The sequence below is a fragment of the Muntiacus reevesi genome, chromosome 1, assembly GCF_963930625.1.
Source record: "Muntiacus reevesi chromosome 1, mMunRee1.1, whole genome shotgun sequence".
Classification (NCBI taxonomy): Eukaryota; Metazoa; Chordata; class Mammalia; order Artiodactyla; family Cervidae; genus Muntiacus; species Muntiacus reevesi.
In genome coordinates, this window is record NC_089249.1 from 153,248,025 (window position 1) to 153,265,446 (window position 17,422).

General features: G+C 37.8%; 1 protein-coding gene and 1 pseudogene across 2 annotated transcripts in view; one reads left to right on the forward strand and one right to left on the reverse strand.

The window, feature by feature from the left end:
* Nucleotides 1-90: 90 nt before the first annotated feature.
* Nucleotides 91-17,422, forward strand: part of NRDC (nardilysin convertase) — a 100,620-nt gene continuing 83,288 nt past the window's right edge. Inside the window, exon 1 of one of the 2 annotated variants that reach the window (XM_065913231.1) lies at nt 91-590. In XM_065913231.1, coding sequence (XP_065769303.1) covers nt 250-590 — 341 coding nt within the window. In that variant the 5' untranslated portion in view covers nt 91-249. The remainder of the gene's footprint in view (nt 591-17,422) is intronic. The other variant, XM_065913239.1, reaches the window with a different exon arrangement.
* Nucleotides 8,852-9,095, reverse strand: LOC136164298 (V-type proton ATPase subunit e 1 pseudogene; annotated as a pseudogene).

Consider the following 17,422-nt stretch of genomic DNA (forward strand, 5'->3'; position numbering starts at 1 on the left):
TCTTGCCTTATGATTGGCTAGAATCAGTTGCGTCATCGACGGTCTGGAGGGCGGGGGGGATGAGGGAAGTTGGCTTGAGGGAGACCGAATTGGGGGAGGGGTTCAGGCCTGTCCACCTCAGCGGCTGCGGCAGCAACAGCGCCGGCCGCCACCGCCTCTGGAACGCGGAGGAGGAGGAGCGGCTGGAGGAGTAGGAGGAGGAGGTGGACCCTAGGGTACGGCATGCCCAGCGTTCCGGTTTGGTAGTGAATGCTGAGGAGAGTTGCGGTTGCTGCAGTCTGTGCCACCGGGAGGAAGTTGTGTGAGGCCGGGCGGGAGCTCGCGGCGCTTTGGAGAATAGAAGCGCGGGGTCGGTGTGAAAACTCGGCGGCTGCCAGACGCTTTCCTACACTGACCATGCCTGGAAGGAACAAGGCGAAGTCCACCTGCAGCTGCCCTGACCTGCAGCCCAATGGACAAGATTTGGGCGAGAGCGGCCGGGTTGCCCGTCTCGGAGCCGATGAATCTGAGGAGGAGGGACGGAGGGGGCCTGTCAATAATGCCGGAGACCCTGAGATCATTAAGTCTCCCAGCGACCCCAAGCAGTACCGGTAAGGGAGGAGGCTTGAACCCGGGAGAAGAGCAGGAGGCGGGCCTCTCTGTTCCTGCTGTGGTCCCTTCGTTTATCCTAATCTTCCGAAGGAGCGTCAGGGGCACTATTTCCCACCCCAAAAACTTGCTTGGATGGAGGTGGCAGTTAGGGGCATCTATGTGGTGTCAGCTCTAAGAGGGGGAGATCTTGGGTTCCATCAGGAATCAGGAAGTCAGAATGGGGAGGGTTTGTTCGAGTAGTTTTGACATTGTCTCAGGCGAGAATGGAGGTTTTTCTTCACTTTTTAAAAAAAACTTCTTATTTTGTATTGCGGTATAGCGGATTAACAGTGTTGTAGTAGTTTCAAGTGAACAAACAAGGAATTCAGCCATACAAATGCATGTATCCGTTCTCCCCCAAAACGCTCACCCATCCTGGCTGCCACATAACGTTGAGCAGAGTTCCGTGTGCTATCCAATACCTGTTAGTTATCCATTTTAACTATAGCAGTATGTACCAAATTCCCTTTTTCCACCAGACAGCCATAAGTTCGTTTTCTAAGCCTAAGAGTTTCAGGTTTTTTAAGTTCATTTGTATCTTTTTTTTTTCTTTTTAGATTATATAAGGGATATCATATGGTATTTATCCTTCTCTCTCTGACTTCACTCAGTATGACACTCTTCTAGGTCCATTACTTCATTCTTTTTAATGGTTGAGTAATATTCCATCGTATGTATGTACTACGTCTTTTATTCATTCCTCTGTCCGTGGACATTTAGATTGCTTCCGTGTCTTGGCTGTCGTAAACGGTGCTGCAGTGAGCACTCGGGGTGCAAGTATGTGCCTAGGAGTGGGACTGTAGTGTCATTTGATAGCGCTGTTTTTACTTTTTTAAGGAACTTCCATACTATTCAAGAATGGGGTTTTTCTGAGGAAGGCAGGCTGGGTGGTCAGGGACACTTGGTATTATATTTAGGGAAAGGTTGAAGGAGCTGGGGGTTTTAATTTTGAAGAGGATATGTAAGGGGCATAGTGTCACTATCCACAACTACTTGAGGTGCCTGTAATTGAAAGGGGTAAAACTAATGGCTGTAAGTTACTAGAGGATCATGTAGTTTCAGTTAAAGAACTTAGGTATTAGAGTTGGCCTAAGATGAGGTAACTTATTTCCATGGGTTGTTTCTCATTGCTAAGAATGGTTGGGTGCCCTCTTCTAAGAATATATTGGAGAGATCTTGAGTGTCATTTGGGTGAGTCAGAGAAGACTTTTAAGATTTCTCACAATCCTGAATATTTCAATTTTTGGTTTTTACCATAATCCTCTAAACATCTGTAATAACAATCCCCCCTAAATATTTTCTTCACATGTAACTTATTCCATAGAATGCCATAACTATAATGTATTTTAAAGAGAGATTATATTGTCCAACTTTATTTTAAAGGTTGAGAAAACTGAGATCCAGAGAGTTTGCTTCTTGCTTAAAATTACACACCTAAATAATTATAGAGTTGATATGAACACCCTGTCCATCTGACACCAAATCCAGTGCACCATTTACTGATTTTTATAAAGTTTTTATTCATATTGAGTTGGAACCTGAAGCATTCTGGTTTTTAATTTGTTTTATGCCCCTACATTGTTAGAGCTGGAAAGAACCTTAGAGATAATCTTTTTCACTCCCCATCACTCCCAATGTATAGGTTACTGAAACTAAGGTAGAGAAAGAAGTGTTTTAGCCCTAAATTGAAGATAGGCCTAATTTCTTCCTTCAGTCTAAGTCTAGAGATTAACAGAACACAACTCTTTATACTGTTTTTCCCAGGCGGTAGGTCTTTATGAATAGGCCAGATTTTCCCTCCTTCTCATCAAAAATGTAGTTATATTAGAGCTAATTAAAACTTTGAGAAAAGTTATTTAGTTTTTGCCATCCAGATTAAATAATAGCTTCAGGTTTTGTTTTTTTTTTTTTTACCTATATAAACTTACATAATATCAGGTAATGTTTACAGAAAGTACTCTGTGTGTCAGATGTTGTTCTAATTGCTTTCAATATATCATTTAACGACCTAATTTTTGGCAAATTCATTTGAAAAATACTAAAGTCTTACTGTGTTTTATGCACACATAAAGATATGAGATATCTTTAATTCTTTTCCGAGACGTGGTTGGAATGTAGCTTAATAAATGATATTTTATTCTGCATACTGGGTATACAAAGATGATTAAGACAGTCCCTGCCTTCAGGGAGCTTCCACTATAGTAGAGGGACATAGACACATTAAAAAGATATAATTAGAGCACTGGAGTTTTATAGAAAACAAAATAGAAGCATGTTCTGGGTATAGCAAGGAATAAAGTGAGAAGTGGTAAAACTCAACCTGGGGAGAAAGTTAGAAAAAGACTTCAAAGAGAAGATAATGCTTAAAAGGTATTCTTTGAGTAGTTGTTGCATTTCTACATTTTTGTGGTCTTTTGCCAAATCATTGTCCTTCTTAGTGTCTCAGTTTTCTTATTTTAAAGTGAAGGGAGTTGATTAAGACTAGCAATGTTTTCCAATAACTTCCTCTTCTTTCAAAAGAGCAGGTCCACGTTTATCTGTTCTATATACTAAAGTTTTCAGTTAGACTTTTAAAGGAAAGATTTTGTTACTTTAAAACGAAGATGGAAAACCTGGATACTAGATGCTTTTTAAAGATTTACCCATCCCAAAGTTAATTCTCTGAATTTTGTAACCAGAAGTAGACAGGAGGTATGTACAACCAAAGATCTGAATTATTCTTCCAGAACCTGCTCAAATGTTATCTCTGTGAAGCCTTTCCAGGTGGAATTAATCCTACCTTTCAGTGTATTTCACTGGGACTTTATACATAATCCATTACAGTTCACATCCATCGTTATTATAATTTATTTATCTTTTGAATGTTTGATTAAGTACCAGAGGTGGACTTGATTAGAATATTTTTTGTTAAAAATAACACCTTGAAATAATTGTTTACCAATCTGCATTTATTAAGTAATAGCCTGTGGAATTGTACTTCTCTGTGTAATTTGTTTTAAGCTTTTTTGAAATGTTAATCATACCTCCAGGACATCTCTTCTGCTTTTTTTTTTTTAAGTGATCTGTATAAATGCTTGGTAAGTGTTGATTTCTTTCTCTTCTGGAAGGATTAGGGACTTTTTTTTTTTCCTGTGAAGTAGGTACTGAGGTCTACCTAAGTGGTCCTCTAAGAAGTTGTAGGGGAAGTAGTGGGAAACATAAGGAAAGCCTTTAGTGGTAAAGGTTTGAAATAGTGTAGAGAATGAGTTAGGTATACTTGGGAAATACTAAAGAGAGAAGTTAATGAGTTCTTCAGCATGAAAATTGTATAAGTAAAGCAGTATTTTAAGATTAAGCTGAAAGTATCAGTAGTAGCTAAGATCCACAGGATGAGGCAAGACTGTTTTAAAGAGGTAATTATAATTGTGTATTGACTGGTGTAGTGTTTCTCTAATTGATGTGTTCCCCTGGTCACTCTTTTTTGCTTTCCTCTTATTAACCCAGTGTTTGTTAGGCTAAAAACTTAAGAGTCCAGAGTTCAAGTCTGTTTTGCTCACTCATAGCTTCTCAGATAGTATTTGTGGAATGTATAAATGCCCGTATGCCAGACATTTTCTTGGAACTCCTGGGAATATTCTGCTAGAAACTTTTTAGATCAAATTTGTATCCTGGCCAATTTTTAAAAAAAGAACTCAATTTTCAGAGGAAACAAGCATGAATAGGCAGGTTACAGAAAAAAAAATGTGTTATACAAATAATAATAATAATATGAATAGTGATATTGTAGTATGTTAATTCATATAAAAGCTTGTGGCAGTTGGCATATAATAAGCATTCAGATGTTAGCCATTATTGTTTTAATATGTTCACAATTATTAAATGATATTTACAGCACTGTAATAGCAAAGAATTGGCAATAACTTTATTGTCCATTCTTTGGCTAAAAATTGTTATTATACCATTCTACAGTGAAAATGGTATATAGCTGTAAGGATAAATGGTTTTATATATCAATATGGAGAAATGTCCCATGGTTTACTATTGAATGAAAAAGGCCAGTTGCAAACCAAAATATATTGTACAATTCCATTTTTATAAAGAAAAATACCCCAGAAAATAACACTTCCCGTTATATATTTGCCTAAAATATAATTTTCTTGTGTTTAGATATGCACAGAAATGATTAGAAATGATATTAAGCAAGCTTATTTCTAGAGAAAAGTGGAGAGTTGAGTTGTTTACTTTTTAGTAATTAAAAAATTGATCAATAGACAAAGTATTATTTGTTTCTTGCAGGAAATTTAGATAAGAAAAATTTTTAATTTCCTACAATTATTCTGTCCAGCACTAACCACTGGCAATGTTTTTTATAACCTTATTTCTTTTTTGCTATGCAGGTTTAATTTATAGTTTTAAAATGGTATAATACCATATTGAGCAATTGTGTGAGCATTTTCTTGTTGTGCTTTTCAATATATTTTGTCTAGTTAGAAGTCCAAGGTATAGATATATCATAATTTAATCGTTAGCATTTTATAGTCTAGATTGTCAGATTTTCTTTAACTTAGAAATCTTTATTCTCAACTGAATCCTTTGGGTGTAGACTCAATCATAATGGTTTTGATAGATATGTAGGATAACTTTTGGTGATTTGACTTTTTTTCTAGGATATTCTTTAATCGGGAGAACTGGCAGACAAGATGTTTTGTTCTGGGACTTCCACTCTGACATAGGTCTTACATTCATACTGGTTCCTAGAACAAAGTCAGTCATTTAAGCCTATCCAACTCAAAGGAAACTGAGTAGATTATAATCCCTTTCTAGTGTGTGTGTATTTCTCTCTTTTTTTTTTTTTTTTGTGGCAGGGATGATGGGCTTAGTTATATGGTTGGACCGGAATTAAACTTTGCAGAAAGGTTGGAAGTTGATTGTAGTTTGAAAAGTTCACTTGGTATTCTAGAGATGTGTTTACAGAAGTTTTATATTTTTATTACCACCACCACCGATGATCTTTGTTCTCCTGAAATAACTGGTATTTGCTGGATTCTTACTAGGTACTAAAAAATTTATATAATATCTCATTTAATCTTTATAGTAGCCCTGTGTTAAATACTATTTTATGAAAACATACTACTGAGCAAGTACTGAGCACTAACTAGACTATAAATGAATTGTGTTCTCTCATTCAGTTCCTTCTAAGCAAAGTTCTTACCATGGCAGATAAGGTCTAAGTGCCTCCATTTTTTGGTTCTTAACTTTCCAGCTTTACCATCTGTTAATATGGTTTTGTGCTACTTTTCTTGGCACATGCTATACTCTTTGGTCAAACATTACCTCCTCTGTGAACCTTTTAACTCTCCATTCAGTCTTCCCCTCCTACATGTGAGTTATTTACACTCTTGTGTGCCCCTGTAGCAATTTTTTCAAGGTATTTTGTATTTTTCTAAGTACTACTTTGTCTTTCCCCTCTATCATGCTGAAATTTTTGTAGATAGGGACTTTATTTGAGTCTTTGTGTGCCTTCTCTTCTGTTGTTAATAAATCAACTGTCTATACACATAAGACCCATTTCTCTGCTTGTGCAAGCCAAGATTGCTTTGGCTATTTGGGGTCTTTTGTATAATTTGTATAATTCCATACAAATTATAAAATTTTTTGTTGTAGTTCTGTGAAAAATGCCATTGGTAATTTATAGAGATTGTATTGAATCTGTAGATTTCTTCGAGTAGTATAGTCATTTTCACAGCTTTATTCTTCCAATCCAAGAACATGGTCTGTCTTTCCGTTTGTGTTGTCTTTGATTTCTTTTCTTTGTTTTTTAGAGTTTGGACATTTTATTTCTGTATTTAATGATTCTTTAAAGTAAAATCCATATTTCACAGATAAAATGATTTTTAAAATTTATTTATTTTTATGCAGTTTTTAAGAATTAATTTATTTTTTATTTGAAGGATATTTGCTTTACAGAATTTTGTTGTTTTCTGTCAAACCTCAACATGAATCAACCATAGGTATACATAAATCCCCTCCCTTTTAAACCTCCCTCCCATCTCCTACCCCATTCCACCCCTCTAGGTTGATACAGAGCCCCTGTTTTAGTTTCCTGAGACATACAGTAAATTCCTATTTATTTTACGTATGTAAGTTTCCATATTACTTTCTCCATACATCTCATCCTGTCCTCCCTTCTCCCCATGTCCGTAAGTCTATTTTCTTTGTCTGTTTCTTCATTGCTGCCTTGCAGATAAATTCTAAAGTACCATTTTTCTAGATTCTGTATGTATGCATTAGTATACGATATTTATCTCTCTCTGACTTGCCTTTGATTTATTTCATCAATAGCATATAGTTTTCTTTCTTTCTTTTTTTTAAATATTTATTTAGTGGCACAGGATCTTCATTGCATTGTGTGAGATCATCCATTGCGGACTCTCTGTGGTGCTTGGGCTCAGTAGTTGCAGTGCATGGGCTTAGTTGTGGTGTGACATATCAAATCTTAGTTCCCTTGCCAGGAATTGAACTTGGGTACCATGCATTGCCAGATGGGTTCTTAACCCCCGTTGCAGCATGGAAGTCCACATGTGGTGACACTGAAACAAGAGGTTAAGGTGGGCACTTGTCACCTATGGGAAAGCTGCATTCTGTGGTTTGGGTGTTCCCAGATCCTTGCCTCAGAAGGGCACTTCCCTATATTGGGTGCCATAAACTGACCAGGGTTCTTGGCCTTTTCCCATCAATAGAAATTGATAGACCAGAAATTCAGGTGAGATTTTATTGGAGCTCTTGCACTGGGCACAGGAGGGTCATGTAGTTTTCTGAATACAGGTCTTTTGTGTCTTTGGGTAGGTTTATTCCTAGGTATTTTATTCTTTTTGATGCAGTGGTAAATGGGATTGTTTCCTTAATTTTTCTTTCTGATCTTCTGTTGTGAGTATATAGGAATGTAAGAGGTTTTTGTGTGTTAATTTTGTATCCTACAACTTTACCAGATTCATTGATTAGCTCTAGTAGTTTTCTGGTGGCATCTTTAGGATTTTCTGTGTGTAGTATTGGGGCTTCCCTGGTAGCTCAGTTGGTAAAGAATCTGCCTGCAATGCAGGAGAAGATCCTGGTTCGATTCCTGGGTTGGGAAGATCTGTTGGAGAAGGGATATACTACCCATCCCAGTATTCTTGGGCTTCCCTTGTGGCTCAGCTGGTAAAGAATCCACCTGCAATGCGGGAGACCTGGGTTCTATCCCTGGGTTGAGAAGATGCCCTGGAGAAGAGAACAGCTACCCACTCCAGTATTCTGGCCTGGAGAATTCCATGGACTATATAGTCCATGGGGTTGCAGAGTCGAATATGACTGAGCGACTTTCACTTTACTTCACTTCATGTGTAGTATCATGTCAGTATGTTAATATGATGTATCACATTGGTTGATTTGCATATATTGAAGAATCCTTGCAAACCTGGGGTAATCCCACTTGATCATGATGTATGATCCTTTTAATATGTTGTTGGATTCTGTTTGCTAGTATCTTGTTGCAAATTTGTGTTTATCAGTGATGATGATGATGTTCAGTCATTAAGTCATGTGCGACTCTTTGTGACCCCATGGACCAGGCTCTGTCCTCCAGTACTTCCTGGAGTTTGCTCAGATTCATGTCCATTGAGTTGATGATGCTATCGAACCATTTTTTTTTTTTTTTCCGTATAGAAAGCAGAAAAATAGTTTATTCCAAAAGATGGCAGAAATAAGAAATTCATCCCCAAAATATTTTGGTATAATACACTTTGGTTCAATTCTGTGGGACAGACTTTTCCCTTGAACGTGTTCTCCTACTGACTGCCCAATGGGAGACTTATTGTCATGTAACAGTTCCTAAACACTTCACTGATTCTCATTTTGTGAGCAGGCAGGCACCGTCTTCAAATCCATCTGTTCCGAGAAGAGAGTAATAACATTTTTATTTCTCAGAAGATCAACATTTTTCATTTCAGAAGAGTACACACACATTTTACAGAGGCAGCGCAGTTTAGATTAAATAGGCACATCATTTATCAAAATGTAAAAAGGGTAATTGAAAAAAATACTGCATTGTAGAATAAGATATTCAAATGTGGGTGAACATTTAAGGCAACTGATGGCCACAGTGGGCAAGTCAAGGGAGGTGGTCTGGGTATAGAGGTGATTTTGCATTTAGAGGAGTTCTCTCCTTGATATCAGTGACTGAGTACCGGCAAGGAGGTCTTCTTTCTCAAGGCCAGTGATACTTGAGATACCAGATGGTTTCATTTTTCAACTGTGGTCTAAAGAGAGAGCTGGATTGGGCCAGAATTGCAATCAACCAAAAGAGATAGCAGCAAACTGAACAGATCACTAACAGTGATGATGACTCCCCATCTGGGACCTTTAGAGATGAACCAGGGCACCAGGAAGCCGACAATGCCCCGGAACATGCTTATCATGATGAGAGGCATGGTGAGGCTGGTATACGCCATGGTTGCTGTGGGAGGCACAAACCTCTGCCCAGCCACCTTGCTATGTAGCCATCTTGGCCTGTATTTTCTTCTTTTGTGTGGTATCTTTCTCTGGTTTTGGTGTCAGGGTGATTGTGGTCTCATGAAACGAGCTTGAGAGTGTTTCTCCCTCTGCAGTTTTTTGGAAGAGTTTGAGGTGTTAGCTTTTCACTAAATGTTTGTTAAAATTCACCTGTGAAGCCTTCTGGTTCTGGACTTTTGTTTATTGGAAGATTTTTAATCACAGTTTCAATTTCATTACTAGTGCTTGGTCTGTTCATATTTTCTGTTTTTGCATGGTTCAGTCTTGGAAGGTTGTACGTTTTTAAGAATTTGTCCACTTCTTCCAGGTTATCCATTTTATTGGCATTTAGTTCCTTGTAACAGCTTTCTATGATCCTTTGTATTTCTGTGGTGTCTGTTGTATCTTCTCCTTTTTCATTTCTTATTTTATTGATTTGAGTCCTCTCCCTTTTTTCCTTAATGAGTCTGGTTGAAGGTTTATCGATATTGTTTGTCATCTCAGAAAACCAGCTTTTAGTTTCATTGCTCTTTGCTATTTTTTCTTCATTTCTATTTCATTTATTTCTGCTCTTATCATTATGATATCTTTTCTTCTAACTTGGGGTTTTGTTTATATTTTTTTCTCTAGTTGTTTTAGGTGTAAGATTAGGTTGTTTATTTGAGATTTTTCTTATTCCTTGAGTTAAGATTATTTTGCTATAAAATTCACTGTTAGGAATTGCTTTTGCCCTTTCTTAATGTCATCTTTGTGGTAGTGGCAGTGGTGTCTGCAATCTAGTCACCAACATGCAGCTTTTTGTCCGTGCCCAGGAGCTACACACTCTTGAGGTAACTGGTCAGGAGACACTTGCCCAGATCAAGGCTTTTGTAGCCTTGTTGGAGGGCATTGCTCCAGCAGATCAAGTCCTGCTCGTGGCAGGGACACCCTTAGAAGATGAGGCTACCCTTGGCCAGTGTGGGGTAGAAGCTCTGAGCATTCTAGAAGTAGCTGACCGCATGCTTGGAGGTAAAGTCCATGGTTCCCTGGCCTGTGTTGAGAAAGTAAGAGGTCAGACTTTCAAGGTGGCCAAAAAGAATTGCTTTTGCTGAATCCCATAGGTTTTGGGTTGTAAATTTGTTGTCATTTGTTTTGAGGTAATTTTTTATTTCCTCTTTGATTTCTTCCATGATCTCATGGTTATTTGGTAGCATATTGTTTAGCCTCCATTTGTCTGTTTTTTTTTTTTTTTAACAGTTTATTTCCTGTAATTGGTTTCTAATCTCATAACACTGTGGTATGAAAAGATGTTTGATGCAATTTCAGTTTTCTTAAATTTACTGAGGCTTGGTTTGTGACCCAAGATGTGATCTATCTTGGAGAATGTTGTGTGTGTACTTGAGAAGAAAGTATATTCTGCTGCATTCTGATGGAATGTCTGTAAATGTCCATTCAGTCTATCTGGTCTAATGTGTCATTTAAGGCCTGTGTTTCCTTATTAATTTTCGTCTGGATGATCTGTGCATTGGTGTAAGTGGAATGTTAAATTCCCCAGTGTTACTGTTGATTTCCCCTTTTGTGACTGTTGGCGTTTTCCTTATGTATTGAGGTGCTTCTATGTTGGATGCATAAATATTTACAGTTGTTTATCTTCTTCTTGGATTGATCCCTTGATCATTACGTAGTGTCCTTCCTTTTTAAGTCTTTATTTTAAAGTCTATTTTGTCTGATATTAGTATTGCTACTCCAGCTTTCTTTTGGTTTTTGTTTGCATGAAATAACTTTCCATCCCCCAACTGTCAGTCTGTATGTTTTCCTAGGTCTGAAGTGGGTGTCCTGTAGATAGCATATATGCGGTCTTATTTTTGTATTCATTCAGCCAGTCTGTCTTTTGGTTGGAGCATTTAATCCATTTACATTTAAGGTGACTATTGTTATATATGTTCCTTGTACCATTTTCTTAATTGCTTGGGTTTGTTTTGTAGGTCTTTTTCTTTTGTGTCTTCCACCTAGAGAAATTCCTTTAGCATTTGTTGTAAAGCTGGTTTGGTGTTGCTGAATTCTCCTAGTTTTTCAGTTCAGTTCAGTCACTCAGTCACATCCAAATCTTGGCGACCCTGACCCTCTGGACTGCAGCATGCCAGGTTTCCCTGTCCATCACCAACTCCTCCTGGAGTTTACCCAGATTCATATCCATTGAGTCAGTGATGCCATCCAACCATCTCATCCTCTGTCATCCCCTTCTCCTCCTGCCTCAGTCTTTCCCAGCACCAGGGTCTTTTCCAGTGAGTCAGTTCTTCACATCAGATGGCCGAAGTATTGGAGTTTAAGCTTCAACATCAGTCTTTCCAATGAATATTCAGGACTGCTTTCCTTTAGGATGGAGTGGTTTGATCTCCTTGCAGTTCAAGGGACTCTCAAGAGTCTTCTCCAACACCACAGTTCAAAAGCATCAATTCTTCAGCTCTCAGCTTCCTTTATAGTCCAACTCTCTCATCCATACATGACTACTGGAAAAACCGTAGCTTTGACTAGATGGACCTTTGTTGGCAAAGTAATGTCTTTGCTTTTTAATATGCTATCTAGGTTGGTCATAACTTTTCATCCAGGGAGCAAGCGTCTTTTAATTTCATGGCTGCAGTCACCATCTGCAGACCAAGAAAATAAAATAAAGTCTCTCACTGTTTCCATTGTTTCCCCATCTATTTGCCATGAAGTATTGGGACCAGATGCCATGATCTTAGTTCTTTAAATGTTGAGTTTTAAACCAACTTTTTCACTCTCCTCTTTCACTTTCATTAAGAGGCTCTTTAATTCTTCTTTGCTTTCTGCCATAAGGGTGGTGTCGTCTGCATATCTGAGGTTATTGATACTTCTCCCAGCAGTCTTGATCCTAGCTTGTGCTTCATCCAGCCTGGCATTTCACTGATGTACTCTGCATGTAAGTTAAATAATCAGGGTGACAGTAGACAACCTTGATGTACTGCTTTCCCAATTTGGAACCAGTCTGTTGTTCTATGCCTGGTTCTAACTGTTACTTCTTGACCTTCTTACAGATTTCTCAGGAGCCAGGTAAGGTGGTCTGGTATTCCCGTCTCTTTAAGAATTTTCCACAGTTTGTTGTGATCCACACAGTGACAGGCTTTGGCATAGTCAGTAAAAAACTAGTAGATGTTTTTCTGGAACTCTCTTGCTTTATTGATGATCCAGTGGATGTTGGCAATTTGATCTCTAGTTCCTTTGCCTTTTCTAAATCCTAGCTTTTGTTTGTCTATAAAAGCTTTTGGTTTCTCCATGGAATCTGAATGAGATCCTTGCTGAGTAGAGTAATCTTTGTTGTATGTTTTTCCCTTTTGTCCCTTTATCTTGCTACTCCCTTCTGGCCTGTAGAGTTTCTGCGGAAAAATAGACTGATAACCTTATGGTGATTCTTTTGTATGTTATTTGTTGCTTTTTCACTGATGCTGATAATATTTTTTTCCTAGTATTTTTGTTAGTTTGGTTACTGTGTGTGTCAGTACCTTTCTTCTTGGATTTATTCTGAATGGGACTCTGCATTTCCTGGACTTGGGTGTCTTATTTCTTTTCCCTTGTTAGGGAAGTTTTTGACTATAATCTCTTCAAATATTTTCTCAGATACTTTCTCTTCTTTTCTGTGTGCGTTCAGTTCTTATTCCAGTGGATCTTCCTGATTCAGGGATTGAACCTGTGTCTCTTTCATCTCCCGCGTTAGCAGGTGGATTCTTTACTGCTAGCTCTGCTGAATGATGGTGCTTTTAATGTTGTCCCAGAAGACTCTGAGGGTATCTTTACTTCTTTTCGTTCTTTTTTCTTTACACTGCTTCATCACAGTTATTTCCACCACTCTGCCTGCCAGCTCACTTATCCTTTCTTCTGTCTCAGTTATTCTGCTGTTGATCCCTTCTAGTGTATTTTTTATATATTTCATCTTTGAAAATATGTTTTTACACTGCCAGGTATTGCCAGATACTGGTATTAGTCTATGAGTGTTTGATTTTATTTGATAATATTCATTACTTGGAAGGCATTTATAGAATTCTGTTAGGTTCTTCTCTGACATTTGCTGTTTAGAATGTCATTACAGTGTAGATTAATCACTTCTGATTGAAAAGTAGATGGAAGGTCCTCAGTTGCACAGTTAAAAAATACTTTGAAATAAGGAAATTTCCTTTGTGCTTGCACCAACATGTGAAAAACACTGCTGCCAGCGTAGTTTGCTTAGAAAACAATCTGTGGCCAATTTGTGTAGGAAAGGAGATAGGTCTTCTTCTTTTGACAGCACAGTAAATGTATAAAGTGGCTTGCCACTGCTTGTAATTAAGGTAACTGTTTTTGAAACATAAGTTTTGCATATAAGCAATTTGATAATTTATGGTTGAAATCATTAAGAAACATTATGAAGACTGCAGCAAAAACTAACTTCCAAAGCCATCTGGTATTTAATAGTGGTTGAAGGTTTTTCTTCAGAAAAGCTTTTTTTCTACTCTGAGCTCAAAACATTGCAATAAAATGTTCCTATTGCTAAGCCATCAAACTGCTTCCTCTGGAGTAAGGGAAATTAAAAATATTCGGCTTCTGGGAATTACCTGATTGTCCGGTGGTTAGGACTTGGCGTTTTCACTGCTCTGACCTGGTTCAGTTCCTGGTCGGGGAGCTAAGATCTTGCAAAGTACACAGAGCCGTCAAAAAGAAAAAATCAACTATTTCTCACAGAAATTAACAGAATTAATGATTGTGAAGTCTCCAAGAGCAAATGGCTATATTGAAGATAAGAATTTAATAGCAAAATCTACATTAAAAGTGTGACGTTTGAATTCCACATTCTCCTTTCCTTATTTGGACGTGATAGATACATGCTGCTGTTGTGAAGAAAAAGTTATAGTACAGTTATACTGTAATGTTGTTGAGTTATAAATACATTGCTGACACTTTGAGTGTCAAGCAGCAGTGCAAAGCAGTGAAAATACTACATGTGCTGTCTCACAACTACCCCATTTTTCCATTGTGGCTCAAAATCAGTTATAGACAATTAAGTAAATGAATGAGTGCGGCTGTGTTCCAGTAAAACTTTATTTATGGACACTGAAATTTGAATTTTAGATAATTTCATGTATCATGAAATACTAATCTTTTGTTGGGTTTTTCCAACCACTTAAAAAAGTAAAGTGTTAGTTACTCAATCGTGTCCAGCTCTTTGCAGCCTCATGGCTCCTCAGTCCATGGAACCTCTAGGCAAGAATACTAGAGTGGGTTGCTATTTCCTTAAAAAAGTAAAAACCGATTAGTTTGAGGGCATTTTTCATTAATAGGCCTTTTTTGAAAATGAATCTTAGATTGTAATACCTTACTTCCTCTATCTATTCTAAAATACATCCGAATTTTTTTTATCAACCAGTATTCAGTTATTTATAACTCAATATATTGTTCATACTGAAACATATAGTCTATTATGATTACATTTTCCTTCTCAAAGAACTTTGTTTTCTGTAGCATTAAAAATTGCCTTATTTTTTTCCCATTTATTTTTATTAGTTGGAGGCTAATTACATAAAAATTGCCTTATTTTTGAAAACAGTTTTATGGAGATATAATTCACATACCATCCAATTCACCCATTTAAAGTGTGCAGCTCCCTAGCTTTTAGTATATTTACAGAGTTGTGCATTCATTATCAGAATTTTAGAACATTTTCAATATCACAAAAAGTAACCCCAGGGACTTCCCTAGTGATCCAGTGGCTAAAACTCCATGCTCCCAATACAGGGGACCTAGGTTTGATCCCTGGTCAGGGAACTAGATCCCACATGCCACACCTAAGACCCAACACAGCCAAATAAATAAATTAAAAAAAAGAAAGAAAGAAATCCCACACCCCTTACTGTCAGCCTTCCCAGTGCGCCAACCCACACATGCCCTAGACAAAGACAAATCTATTTTCTGTCTCTAATCCACTGTCTCTCTAGATCTACTTTCTAGAAGTCTTTCTACTTTCTGTGTCTCTGTGTATACTGGACATTTCATATAAGTGGAATCATTTAATATGTCATCTTTTATGATTGACTACTTTCACTTAGCATAATGTTTTTAAGTTCACCCATATTGTTGGGTGCAGCAGTACTTTTATTTCTTTTATTACTGACTAATTCATGGTATGGGCTTCCCTGGTGGCTCAGATGGTAAAGAATCTGCCTGCAATGCAGGAGACCCGGGTTCGATCTCTGGGTCAGGGAAGATCCCCTGAAGAAGGAAATGGCAACCTACTCCAGTATTCTTGCCTGGAGAATTCCACGGACAGAGTAGTCTGGTGGGCTACAGTCCATGGGGTCACAAAGAGTCAGGCATAACTGAGCAACTAACACACAATCCATTGTATGGGATATATTTTGTCTGTCCATTCAGCAATTGATGTATACTTATTGACTGTTTTGAATAATGCTGCTATGAACATTTATGTTTAATTTTTTCATTTGTTTTCATTTATTTAGAATATATAATAAATAGGAATAGAACTACTGGATCACATGGAAAGCACTTAACCATTTGAGGATCTTTCAGACTGCTTTCCAAAGTGACTATACCATTTTACCTTTCTTCCAGCAGTGTGTGTGATTTCCAATTTCTCTGTATCCTCACCAACATTTGCCACTCTCTTTTTGATTATAGCCACCCTAGAGGGTATAAGTGGTATCTCATTGTCATTTGCATTTCCTTGATGGCTGATGATTTTAAATATCTTGTCATGTACTTATTAGTCATCTGTCATATTCTTATCTTGGGGGCTTCCCAGGTGGCACTAGTGGTAAGGAACCCAACTGCCAATGCAGGAGACACGGGAGACTTGGGTTCGATCCCTGGGTTGGAAAGATTCCCTGGAGAAGGACATGGCAACCCACTCCAGTATTCTTGCCTGGAGAATCACATGGACAGAAGAACCTGGCAGGCCACAGTCCATGGGGTCACAAAGAGTTGGACACAACTGAAGCAACATAGCATCTTCTTATCTTACGTGTATCTTCTTTGGACAAGTATCTGTCTAAATCCTTTGTCCATCTTTAATATTTTTGAGTAGTAATAGTTCTTTGTATATTCTAGATATAGGTCTTCTTAGATAAATGATTTGCAACAATTTTCCCTTGATGGTATCCTTTGAAGCACAAAAGTTTTAAATTTTGATAATTAGTTTATTTTTGTTGTTGCTTATGCATCATATCCTAGATGCCTGATTATTATTTTGTTCAGTGCTTTGTGATCTAACGTGAGTTCTACCCTAATTCTTTGTCAGAGTTTTTAAATGCCTTTAAGTTTTAAAACTTCTAAGTCAAATTCATCAATAAATCTATCAGTTCAGTTGTTTTCTTGTATCTTCATTCCTTAATCAGTTTAGAATGTACGTTTTTCAGTCCTAGGAAATTCTTATTGAATTTTTTTCTGTAATTCTTCCCCTTTGTTTTCTTTCTTTTGAAACTACTTTATAATATGGGAACACTGGGTCAGTGTAGAGGAACTCGACTATGGTAACACTCTTAGCTTCTTTCTCTACCTCTTCTTCTCTTTCACAGGAGGAAGTTAGTGAGTACAGTAGATTAGTGAGTGCAGTAGAATGACCAGCATGGTCAGTCTAACCTTTTCATTTCTTGCTTCATTCTAGCCTGCAGACAGTCAGTATTTTGCCATATTCTTGGCTAGTGCAGTAAACTGAGTGCGGGACATGCTCTCCATTTTGGGGGAAATAGTTCTAGTGGATAACTTCAATTAAGAGAGTGTTAGCAAGCTGTTTCCAAACCACTTTTGAACCATGTTTTCCAACCAAACTTTATGTCAGAGATAAAACTGACATTTTGCTCTCTTTTTTCTTTTCCTTTTTTTTTTTCTCATCTAATTCTGAAATCAAGTGGGAAAGAGAGGTGCTTTTAAAAATTTTTTTAAATTAATTTTTGGTTGCACTGGGTCTTTGTTTCTGTACACAGGCCTTCTCTAGTTGTGGAGAGTGGTGGCGACTCTCTGATTGCGTTGCTTGGGCTCCTTGTGGTGGTGGTTTCTCTCATTGAGGAGCACAGACTTGGACATGCAGGCTTCAGTAGTAGCAGTGCAAGGGCTTAGTTGCCCTGTGGTATGTGAAATCTGTCTGGACCAGGGATTGAACCTTTGTCCCCTGCATTGGCAGGCAGATTCTTATCCACTGTACCACCAGGGAAGTCCGAGAGGTGTTTTTTTAAAATTGTGGCACGCTGTACATAACAGAATTTACCTTAATCAATTTGAAGTGTACTGTTCAGTGGCATTAAGT